Consider the following 12,660-nt stretch of genomic DNA (forward strand, 5'->3'; position numbering starts at 1 on the left):
GCTGCGAAAGTAGATCGCTTGCAGGCCTACAAGAGAGTGGAGATGACCTTGTTAGAGTAGCCCTTGTCTCTCAATTGCGCCCTCTCAAGAGCCAGGCCGTTAAGACCAAATCGGCAGGGATCCTCCATAGTCACTACACGTTCGGTACTAGAGGCAACGGAAGTGGAGCCTCCACCAGCATCCGACGAAGGTCTGTGTACCACGGACGCCTTGGCCAATCCAGAGCGACGAGGATCACCAATCCTTGGTGCAGTCGAATCCTCATAAGGACTCGCCCTATCAAGGGCCAAGGAGGGAACACATACAAGAGGCCGGAAGGCCAGGGTTGAGCCAGAGCATCCAACCCCGCCGAGCGAGGATCTCTCCTTCTGCTGAAAAAAACGAGGAACTTTGGCGTTTGCACTTGACGCCATTAGATCCAAACCGGGAGTCCCCCATTTGGCACAGATTGAAGAAAAACTTCTGCCAGTTCCCATTCCGCCAGGTCGATTTGATGTCTGCTGAGGAAATCGGCTTGCACGTTGCTCTGACCTCCTATGTGAGTTGCGGACAGCAGATGCAAGTGGAGCTCGGCCCAGTGGAAAATCTGAGCAGCATCTGCGGCAAGGGCCCTGCACTGAGTGCCACCCTGATGACTGATGTATGCCACTGCTGCCGTGTTGTCCGACAGCACCCGGACAGGAAGCCCCTTCAGAGTCTTGTGGAAGGCCAGCAGAGCCTGAAATATTGCTCTCAATTCCAAGCGATTGATGGACCATCCCGCTTCCACAGGTGTCCACTGACCCTGAGCATAGCTTCCCTGGCAATGAGCTCCCCAGCCCAAAAGGCTGGCATCCGTTATCACCAGGCACCAAGAAGGAAACACGCGCGGCATTCCCTGTTGCAGCATCCTGTCGGAGAACCACCAATCAATACTGTGCTGGGCCGCAGGGAGCCACGATAGTCTGCGTTGGTATTCCTGGGAGATCGGAGACCATTGCTAAAGCAGAGCAATCTGCAGCGGTCTCATGTGAGCTCTTGCCCAGGGAACCACCTCCATGGTGGCTGTCATTGACCCCAGGAGCTGAGCACAGTCCCAAGCTTGAGGGTGAGGCATCCGCAGGAGCAGACGGACCTGATTCTGAAGCTTGCACCGTCTGTGGTCGGAGAGAAAAATGAACCCTGAAGCAGTGTCGAACTGGACCCCCAAATACTTGAGAGACTGAGAGGAGGTCAGGTGACTTTTGGGCAAATTGATCACCCAGCCCAGAGTCTGAAGAACCGTTATAACTCTGGTCATGGCGAGTCGGCTCTCATCTGCTGAATCTGCCCTGATGAGCCAGTCGTCTAAATACGGGTGAACTCTGATACCCTCTTGCCTGAGAAAGGCAGCTACCACCACCATCACTTTCAAAAAGGTATGGGGAGCTGTGGCCAGACAGAAAGGCAAGGCCCGAAACTGGAAATGTTGGCTTAAAACTGCAAACCGGAGAAACCACTGATGCGGAGGCCAAATAGGAATGTGCCAATATGCTTCCTTTAGGTCCAGAGACGTGAGAAACTCTCCTGGCTGTACCGTCGCAATGACGGAGCGCAGGGTTTCCATGAGAAAGTGTCTCACTCTTAGGGCCTCGTTAACTCTTCGTAAGTCGCGGATCGGTCTGAAAGCCCACCTTTCCGAGGGACCACAAAATAAATGGCGTAGCGACCGCAGTCACATTTGGCGGGAGGCACCAGAACCACCGCTCCGAGGTGCAGCAAGATTTGCAAGGTCTCCTCTACCGCCGCCCATTTGACGGCAGTGCCTCATCGGGACTCCAAAAAGGCGTCTCTCACCGAGGCACCGAATTTCAATCGGTAGCCTTCTCTGATCAGGTCCAGGACTCACTGATCCGAAGTAATCTTGATCCACTCCTCGATGAAGAGGGAAAGATGACCCCCTACTGCAGGAATCGACGAGTGGACCGGTGTCCCATCATTGTGGAGGACGCCCCTGAACTCCTGGCCGTGGGCCGGCCGCTGTGGAACGTTTGCCCGAGCGAAAGGAGATCCTCTGCTGAAAACAGGCCCATTGAGAAAACCCAGCAGAGCGCTCTGGGCAATACCTGCGAGCTTCGCGGAAACGTGGCCTGGAAGAGGAGGGAAAAACAGGACTTTTGGAAGAAGGCCGCGGCCTATCCTCAGGTAACCGTTGGGATTTAGAGTCCCCTAGGTCTTTAAGAATCTTCTCCAATTCCTCTCCAAATAACAGAAGGCCCCGAAAGGGTAACCTCACCAGCCTCTGCTTACAGGCCATGTCAGCCGCCCAATGCCGCAGCCAAAGAAGGTGGCGGGCAGACACCGCCACAGACATCTGCTTAGCCAAAGCCAGATCATAAAGGGCATCAGCCAAAAATGACAGGGCAGACTCCATACGCGGACCAACCTCAGAAAGGGAACCCGCACCATCGTCAGGCTGATCAACCGCCTGCTGTAACCAGGAAAGACAAGCAAGGGCTGCATAGGAACTGCAAATTGCCGCCCTTAAGGAAAGGCCCGAGATTTCAAAGGACCGCTTCAGTGTGGATTCTAGCCATCGGTCCTGCATATCTTTCAAAGCAACCCTTCCCTCCACCGGGAGAGTGGTCTTCTTAATCACGGCAGTGACCAATGCATCCACTTTAGGCATCCCAAAAGGGGCCAAGTGATCCTCACTCAGAGGGTAAAGCTGACTCATAGCCCTGGCTACCTTCAAAGGCCCATCAGGGTCAGACCACTGAGCTGAAATAAGCTCTTGGATGGAGTCATGCACAGGAAAAGCCCGAGAAGGCTTCTTGGTACTAGCCATCCTAGGATTAACTGAGGAGGCATCGCCCTCGACCGGATCTTCAATAGAAAGGGCCTGCAAGGCGTCAGGAATGAGCGCTGGCAGTTCGTCGTGGGGGAAAATCCGCATTGCTTTAGGATCATCCAAATCCTGTGGCAAACAGGAGGGACCCTCATCTGGATCATCCGTCCATGAGGGCCTACCAGACTCCTCACACCTGACCAGAGGGGGGAAAGGGGGATGTGCCACCGTCAGACGGAGAATTTACCCCGTCTACGTTTAGCGTCAGTCCAATGCTTGGGGGAAGCAGGAAACTCAGGAGTCAACACTGGACTATCAAAACCTGGAGGGAATCCAGCCCGCAACGCAGTGTCAGACGCCTCCGGCAGAGTCCTTTTTAACATAAAGGCCTTATGCATCAGCAGCACAAATTCAGGGGAGAAAAAAAAAAACAAACCTCACCCTGGCCCTCTGCCCCCGAATTAAGAGAAGCAGAGGAAGGAGCTCCTCTAGCAGCCTCAGAATGAGGCATCCCCCTGCACTCAGACTACTCCGCAACCGCGAGTGTCGAGACACACGGCACTTCCAAATGGTGCCCGCTGCCAGCTCCACTGAGTGGGGAGAATCACCGCTCTCCATGCCCGTACTAGCACGAGTGTCTAGTAAGCACGTACTGCAAAGCACCATTGCTGATCTGCGTTTACCACATCGGGAGCAGCGCTTAACGCCTTCAGCAGCCATCGCCCGCCCGGACGGAAATATACGAACAAAATGGCAGCTTTGCGCCAAAACTTACCCCGCACAAAACGCTGTCCGCGGGAACCTCCCCAGAGGAGCTGTGCACCACTCTCACCTCAGAAGACCGAGTCAACGAGCTCCAGTCAAGCTGCACTAAACCAGAATCTCTGGAGAAAGCCTCAGAACAGCCACGCTGTAAAAGAACGCTTTTTTTTTTTTTTTAACACTGTGAGGAAAGTTGGAGGGCAGGGACAGGGAACAAAACCAAGTATGCCTTCAAAGAAGTGGGCACCACCAGCCACAACACCCCCGCTCTACTGACAGGAGCCACCCCAGGCAGAATTCCAGGAGCTGATCAAGCGACGTCCACACCTGCTGGGATATAGAGATATACTGAGGCAGAAGGGGCTAGCCGTGCTATCTCCACCTGCTGGTAGGCAGATACAACCCATCAGTTAATGGATTCATCTGCTGTTGATGACACGGAAAGATTAATTTTTAACAAAGGTAAACTATTTCTGACACATACCAAGTTAGTTTGTTTTTTGGTGTTCTGGCTTTTGTCTTGATGGTGGATTTGGATCGGCTGGTTTTGGACACCTCGGACGAAGTTTCAAGGCTTTCCAAACGCTGAGTCAGTGCAAGCTTCTGCTGGATGGCCATTCGCAGCAGTGAGTTTAAGGTCTTCTTTTCATCCTCTGCTGCAGTAAGCTGCCGCTGCATTTCATCCAACTGCAATACATACTGGTCACACCTGAAATATGCCAGCAAAAATATACATAAATATCTGTGAAGAAACACAGGAATTTTCTCTCTGGATTATTCCTGTAACAGCCAGGTCCAATGAATACTGCCTTTTAAGGAATATAATAGACCAGCAACTACAAATATAGACTTCCTGACAATCTCATCTTTGTTTTCTTATGGTTCTTCCCCTGTCTGAGCACTTCTTCAATAATTTAACTATACAAACCTTCCCCTTGTTGGGAAAATTCATATTTTACTCTATCTTTGGTTTTACTCAATTATTTCTAGATGAGACATTAGATTTTTTTTTTTTTTTAATTCCAACAATCACATTTGTATGTCAATCACCAAGGTGGGCAATACTTTGATAGGGTGCTCTGTTCATTACCTTATCAAATAAAAAGGGCAACCATGTCTGACCAAAAAGCTAAAAATGCAGGAAACACTCAAGGGTTTGTCTTACAAATTACATTAACTGTTTAATATAAACCTATCATCACTGCTAAACAAGTGTTTTCTAGTGTAGAAAGGTTACCATAAATTTTTTTTTTGCCTTTTTTCTAATCTCTTTTAAAGCTAGCTGCTTGCTTTTTCAGACCTTGGTGTTTTTTTCCTTTTAAGCCTTGGGATCTAGTACTCTCTTCAAAACTGGAGAGCGGGAATTTTTGTGGGGTTTAGTTTTATTTTTATATTTAGTGGTTTTCCATTTGCGTTGTATGATACTTAAATAATCATACAGGAATGGGCATGAGGTAGACAATGATTTTCTGTTCATGAGCGTCTATCTAACCAAAAAGTAGATGCTAATGTCTCAAGTTCAGGGGTAGTATTTTGACGCTCCTGTTAGTAACATTACTTCAGGATCAGCTATTAAAACTAACCCAGAACTGGGGAGTAGATGTGCCTCCAAATGGAGCACAAAGGGAGCTCACCCCTTCGCATGCAACTAATTGTGCATTTGATTGGCTTGGATTATTACTGTGAACAGTTTTGTTGTTTAAATGCTGTGCATGGCTTCTATTGTTAAGGTGGTTATTTATATTGTGTATGTTGTTGGAGGGTAAGGTGGGATTACTAACTGTGGGAATTTGGGATTGGAGTTGGAGTTTGATAAGTGGTGGGATAAACTGAGAATGTGGGGTATTAATACACAGATTTTTGTTCCTGCCTATTGGTACTGTTGCAAGGATGGGCATTTTAATTGTGTCTGGTAGAGTGGTAATATTATTTCTGTGTATGGGACTTGTGGGAGGGGAAGAATAGGAGTCTGTCACTGAGTAAATAGGAAACTGCTGGTCTCCCTTAAGCACACTCCCTTCACAGGGTCACATTCAGAGGCTTAGCTCTAGAGTAGTCATCAGAAAGGATGTTAAGTCTAGGAAGATACAAACCCACTTGGTAGGAAGGAGTAGTCCTCTAGAGTATGTCTCAACAACTTATTCATGATGGACCAGAAGACTATCCAAGGTAGGAAAAGTTCTCATTGCAACAAGACCTTTTATAGCCTGGCAACAGCCAGGTCTTTTCCTGTTTAATAGTGAACTCCAAGCTGATATTCCTGTACACACTGACCTTTTTGATAGTTAGAAACTGAACTGTAAAATTTATGCTTAATAAATACTGAGTTTTACAACCTGTGAAGAGAACAGGATTGTGTATATTTCTTTGGAAAACACCAAAGAAAATTTAGCTTTACATTTACATTGTGGCTTACCTGTTTGTGGAGGCTCCACACCCTGCCCCCACTCTGCTATCACATATGCTGACAGTAGTGGGATTTGTGTTTCCCCATTAAAAGAAAAGGAAAGCCCACTAACCCCAGGGTTCTGGGCCTTACTACAGCATGGACGTACATACTTGGACTAAAGGAGTTAGCCCTGTTGTACAAAGAGACCAGAAGATTAGGTAGTCCTGAACAGGCAGGATTTTTTTCCCCAATATGCACTAGTGGCAGAAGTGTTGCAGGTCAGAATGGAGAAGATACTCCAGATGCTGCAGCAAATTGTGCAGGTTCACTGTGAGCAAAAGCCTATGTCTCAGGCAACACCCCCCCCCCCCCCTAAAACGATCTGGATTATTTTTTTTGTGAATTTTGAAAGCACTGCCAGAATGATTGGGTGGTCAGAGACAACATGGACTACATACTTACAAAGCCTTTTAACCACTAGTAGCCAAGTCACTTTTCTAGATGCTAAACCAGCTGCAACATGAAGGGACATCAGGAGTGGAAAGGCTGCAACATGAAGTCAGGAATGGAAATAGCCAAGGTGTCTCTCTTGGAGCAATTCCTAGATGGGTTGAGTTCACCCATGAGACAGTGGGTACACCAATCTTTAAACAGAGTACTCTATAGGTAGAAGCTTTTCATCAAAATCAATCTGTGCTTGAGAGCCCCAGACTAATGAAGAGAAAGCTGCCCTTGAGCCTAGGGGGTCAGAAGAGAAAGACGGAACAAATAGTGCTGCAAACACTAAGGACCCAGCGCCTAATGCTGTACAGAATAAGAGTCAGGCCTTACTTGCTTCAGTTGTGGAGGAGAGAGATACTTTGCTAGAGATTGCCCATGGGTGGATGAGAATATCTTGTGACCCTGCAAACCAGTGGTCCATCTGGCCCTGTTTTCCAACACAGGCCAATCCAGGTCACAAGTACCTGGCAGAAACTTGTAACTTCATAGATTCTCCCCATCCAGGGATAAAAAACTGATCCAAATTGATCTGGACAGCCCCAGTCAGGCTTTGGTGGACTCCAGAAGCATGAGAACTTATTTGGAGGAAGCTGATTAAAACACTTCAAATTAATTATGAGCAGCTATAGTGATGCAGATAGGTGTGTGTGTGTTATTGCTCATATCCACATACCTGCCAGATCCTCCCTAACAGTGTCCCCTGTACAGCCCCTGACCTACCCACTATTTTTTGGGACAGTCAGAAATATTGTATATTCCTTCCTCTGCTTGGTCTGCAAGCTTGGCCTGCAAGCTCTCAGATCAGCTGTCATGAGCATAAAGCTTTGTTTCTCCCTAGTGCCTGTACATTGAATGCATAAACTTTATTTTCCAATAAATAGCAAAGCGAATGCTACATACCTGTAGAAGGTATTCTCCGAGGACAGCAGGCTGATTGTTCTCACTGATGGGTGACGTCCATGGCAGCCCCTCCAATCGGAACTTCTCTAGCAAAGGCCTTTGCTAGTCCTCGCGCGCCCATGCGCACCGCGCATGCGCGGCCGTCTTCCCGCCCGAACCGGCTCGTGTTCGTCAGTCCCATATGTAGCAAGACAAAACAAGGGAAGACACAACTCCAAAGGGGAGGCGGGCGGGTTTGTGAGAACAATCAGCCTGCTGTCCTCGGAGAATACCTTCTACAGGTATGTAGCATTCGCTTTTCTCCGAGGACAAGCAGGCTGCTTGTTCTCACTGATGGGGTATCCCTAGCCCCCAGGCTCACTCAAAACAACAAACATGGTCAATTGGGCCTTGCAACGGCGAGAACATAACTGAGATTGACCTAACAACTTATCCAACTAACTGAGAGTATAGCCTGGAACAGAATAAACATGGACCTAGGGGGGTGGAGTTGGATTCTAAACCCCGAACAGATTCTGAAGTACTGACTGCCCGAACCGACTGTCGCGTCGGGTATCCTGCTGCAGGCAGTAATGAGATGTGAATGTGTGGACAGATGACCACGTCGCAGCTTTGCAAATCTCTTCAATAGTGGCTGACTTCAAGTGGGCTACCGACGCTGCCATGGCTCTAACATTATGAGCCGTGACATGACCCTCAAGAGCCAGCCCAGCCTGGGCGTAAGTGAAGGAAATGCAATCTGCTAGCCAATTGGATATGGTGCGTTTCCCCACAGCCACTCCCCTCCTGTTGGGATCAAAAGAAACAAACAATTGGGCGGACTGTCTGTTGGGCTGTGTCCGCTCCAGATAGAAGGCCAATGCTCTTTTGCAGTCCAATGTGTGCAGCTGACGTTCAGCAGGGCAGGAATGCAGACGGGGAAAGAATGTTGGCAAGACAATTGACTGGTTCAGATGGAACTACAACACTACCTTCGGCAAGAACTGAGGGTGAGTGCGGAGGACTACTCTATTATGATGAAATCTGGTGTAAGGGGCCTGGGCTACCAGGGCCTGAAGCTCACTGACTCTATGAGCTGAAGTAACTGCCACCAAGAAAATGACCTTCCAGGTCAAGTACTTCAGATGGCAGGAGTTCAGTGGCTCAAAAGGAGGTTTCATCAGCTGGGTGAGAACGACATTGAGATCCCATGACACTGGTGGAGGTTTGACAAAAGCAAACCTCTCATGAAGCGAACAACTAAAGCCTGTCCTGAGATCGGCTTACCTTCCACACGGTAATGGTATGCACTGATTGCACTAAGGTGAAGCCTTACAGAGTTGGTCTTGAGACCAGACTCAGACAAGTGCAGAAGGTATTCAAGCAGGGTCTGTGTAGGACAAGAGCGAGGATCTAGGGCCTTGCTGTCACACCAGACGGCAAACCTCCTCCATAGAAAGAAGTAACTCCTCTTAGTGGAATCTTTCCTGGAAGCAAGCAAGATGCGGGAAACACCCTCTGACAGACCCAAAGAGGCAAAGTCTACGCTCTCAACATCCAGGCCGTGAGAGCCAGAGACCGGAGGTTGGGATGCAGAAGCACCCCTTCGTCCTGTGTGATGAGGGTCGGAAAACACTCCAATCTCCACGGTTCTTCGGAGGACAACTCCAGAAGAAGAGGGAACCAGATCTGACGCGGCCAAAAAGGAGCAATCAGAATCATGGTGCCTCGGTCTTGCTCGAGTTTCAACAAAGTCTTCCCCACCAGAGGTATGGGAGGATAAGCATACAGCAGACCCTCCCCCCAGTCCAGGAGGAAGGCATCCGATGCCAGTCTGCCGTGGGCCTGAAGCCTGGAACAGAACTGAGGGACTTTGTGGTTGGCTCGAGATGCAAAGAGATCTACCAAGGGGGTGCCCCACACCTGGAAGATCTGGCGCACTACTCGGGAATTGAGCGACCACTCTTGAGGTTGCATAATCCTGCTCAATCTGTCAGCCAGACTGTTGTTTACGCCTGCCAGATATGTGGCGTGGAGCACCATGCCGTGACGGCGAGCCCAGAGCCACATGCTGATGGCTTCCTGACACAGGGGGCGAGATCCGGTGCCCCCCTGCTTGTTGATGTAATACATGGCAACCTGGTTGTCTGTCTGAATTTGGATAATTTGGTGGGACAGCCGATCTCTGAAAGCCTTCAGAGCGTTCCAGACCGCTTGTAACTCCAGGAGATTGATTTGCAGATCGCGTTCCTGGAAGGACCAGCTTCCCTGGGTGTGAAGCCCATCGACATGAGCTCCCCACCCCAGGAGAGACGCATCCGTAGTCAGCACTTTTTGTGGCTGAGGAATTTGGAAAGGGCGTCCCAGAGTCAAATTGGACCAAATCGTCCACCAATACAGGGATTTGAGAAAACTCGTGGACAGGTGGATCACGTCTTCTAGATCCCCAGCAGCCTGAAACCACTGAGAAGCTAGGGTCCATTGAGCAGATCTCATGTGAAGGCGGGCCATGGGAGTCACATGAACTGTGGAGGCCATGTGGCCCAGCAATCTCAACATCTGCCGAGCTGTGATCTGCTGGGACGCTCGCACCCGCGAGACGAGGGACAACAAGTTGTTGGCTCTCGCCTCTGGGAGATAGGCACGAGCCGTCCGAGAATCCAGCAGAGCTCCTATGAATTAGAGTCTCTGTACTGGGAGAAGATGGGACTTTGGATAATTTATCACAAACCCCAGCAGCTCCAGGAGGCGAATAGTCATCTGCATGGACTGTAGAGCTCCTGCCTCGGATGTGTTCTTCACCAGCCAATCGTCGAGATATGGGAACATGTGTACCCCCAAGCCTGCGAAGTGCCGCTGCTACTACAGCCAAGCACTTCGTGAACACTCTGGGCGCAGAGGCGAGCCCAAAGGGTAGCACACAGTACTGGAAGTGACGTGTGCCCAGCTGAAATCGCAGATACTGTCTGTGAGCTGGCAGTATCGGGATGTGCGTGTAGGCGTCCTTCAAGTCCAGAGAGCATAGCCAATCGTTTTCCTGAATCATGGGAAGAAGGGTGCCCAGGGAAAGCATCTTGAACTTTTCCTTGACCAGATATTTGTTCAGGGCCCTTAGGTCTAGGATGGGACGCATTCCCCCTGTTTTCTTTTCCACAAGGAAGTACCTGGAATAGAATCCCAGCCCTTCTTGCCCGGATGGCACGGGCTCGACCGCATTGGCGCTGAGAAGGGCGGAGAGTTCCTCTGCAAGTACCTGCTTGTGTTGGAAGCTGTAATACTGAGCTCCCGGTGGACAATTTGGAGGTTTTGAGGCCAAATTGAGGGTGTATCCTTGCCGGACTATTTGAAGAACCCACTGATCGGAGGTTATGAGAGGCCACCTTTGGTGAAAAACTTTCAACCTCCCTCCGACCGGTAGATCGCCCAGCACTGACACTTGGATGTCGGCTATGCTCTGCTGGAGCCAGTCAAAAGCTCATCCCTTGCTTTTGCTGGGGAGCCGAAGGGCCTTGCTGAGGCGCACGCTGCTGACGAGAACGCGCGCGCTGGGGCTTAGCCTGGGCCGCAGGCTGTCGAGAAGGAGGATTGTACCTACGCTTACCAGAAGAGTAGGGAACAGTCTTCCTTCCCCCATAAAAACGTCTACCTGTGGAGGTAGAAGCTGAAGGCTGCAGGCAGGAGAACTTGTCGAAAGCGGTATCCCGCTGGTGGAGCTGTTCTACCACCTGTTCGACCTTCTCTCCAAAAATATTATCCGCACGGCAAGGCGAGTCCGCAATCCGCTGCTGGATCCTATTCTCCAGGTCGGAGGCACGCAGCCATGAGAGTCTGCGCATCACCACACCTTGAGCAGCGGCCCTGGACGCAACATCAAAGGTGTCATACACCCCTCTGGCCAGGAATTTTCTGCACGCCTTCAGCTGCCTGACCACCTCCTGAAATGGCTTGGCTTGCTCAGGAGGGAGCTTGTCCACCAAGCCCGCCAACTGCCGCACATTGTTCCGCATGTGTATGCTCGTGTAGAGCTGGTAAGACTGAATTTTGGCCACGAGCATAGAGGAATGGTAGGCCTTCCTCCCAAAGGAGTCTAAGGTTCTAGAGTCTTTGCCCGGGGGCGCCGAAGCATGCTCTCTAGAACTCTTAGCCTTCTTTAGGGCCAACACAACTCCAGAGTCGTGAGGCAACTGAGTGCGCATCAGCTCTGGGTCCCCATGGATCCGGTACTGGGACTCAATCTTCTTGGGAATGTGGGGATTACTTAAAGGCTTGGTCCAGTTCGCCAGCAATGTCTTTTTTAGGACATGATGCATGGGTACTGTGGACGCTTCCTTAGGTGGAGAAGGATAGTCCAGGAGCGCAAACATTTCAGCCCTGGGCTCGTCCTCCACAACCACTGGGAAGGGGATGGCCGTAGACATCTCCCGGACAAAGGCCGCAAAAGACAGACTCTCGGGAGGAGAAAGCTGCCTTTCAGGGGAGGGAGTGGGATTCGAAAGAAGGCCATCAGACTCCTCGTCAGAGAAATATCTGATGTCCTCCTCCTCCTCTCACGAGGCCTCACCATCGGTATCAGACACAAGTTCACGAACCTGTGTCTGAAGCCGTGCCTGGCTCAACTCCGTGGAACCACGGCCATGGTGGGAGCGTCGAGAGGTAGACTCCCGCGCCCGCACCGGCGAAGCTCCCTCCGCCGACGTCGTCGGGGAGCCTTCCTGGGAGGCGACCGCAGTCGGTACCGTAAGCGGCACCGATGTCGGAGACCTCACCCCGGGCAAGGGGCCAGCCGGCGCCACACTCGACGGTACCGGTGGCGCAAGCACCCCCGGTACCGGAGGGGAAGGGCGCAACAGCTCTCCCAGGATCTCTGGGAGAACGGCCCGGAGACTCTCGTGCAGGGCAGCTGTGGATAAAGACACGGAAGCCGATGCAGGAGTCGAAGTCAGAGTCTGTTCCGGGCGTGGAGGCTGTTCCGGGCTGTCCAAGGTGGAGCACATCGACACCTCCTGAACAGAGGGTGAGCGGTCCTCCCGGTGCCAATGCCTGCTGGGTGCCGACTCCCTCGGCGACCCAGAGCTCTCGGTACCGACGCGGGAAGGAGACCGGTGTCGATGCTTCTTTGACTTTTTCAAACGAAGCATGTCACCGGAGCTTCCCGGTACCGACGAGGAGGACGTAGAATCCAGCCGTCGCTTCCTCGGGGCCGAGGCCGAAGAAGGTCGGTCTCGGGGGCGGCTGTACCGCAGGAGCCCTCAGGGTAGGGGGAGACCCACCCGAAGGCTCACCGCCACCAGCAGGGGAATGGACAGCCCTCACCTGCAATCCA

General features: G+C 51.1%; 1 protein-coding gene across 5 annotated transcripts in view; it reads right to left on the reverse strand.

The window, feature by feature from the left end:
• Positions 1–12,660, reverse strand: part of LOC115463520 (protein bicaudal D homolog 2-like) — a 160,564-nt gene that overhangs the window by 19,970 nt on the left and 127,934 nt on the right. For all 5 annotated transcript variants that reach the window (XM_030194106.1, XM_030194107.1, XM_030194105.1 and 2 more), the window contains one exon: positions 4,053–4,277. In XM_030194106.1, the coding sequence (XP_030049966.1) occupies positions 4,053–4,277 (225 nt within the window). The remainder of the gene's footprint in view (positions 1–4,052; positions 4,278–12,660) is intronic.

This window comes from Microcaecilia unicolor, chromosome 2 (assembly GCF_901765095.1).
Source record: "Microcaecilia unicolor chromosome 2, aMicUni1.1, whole genome shotgun sequence".
NCBI classification, from domain to species: Eukaryota; Metazoa; Chordata; class Amphibia; order Gymnophiona; family Siphonopidae; genus Microcaecilia; species Microcaecilia unicolor.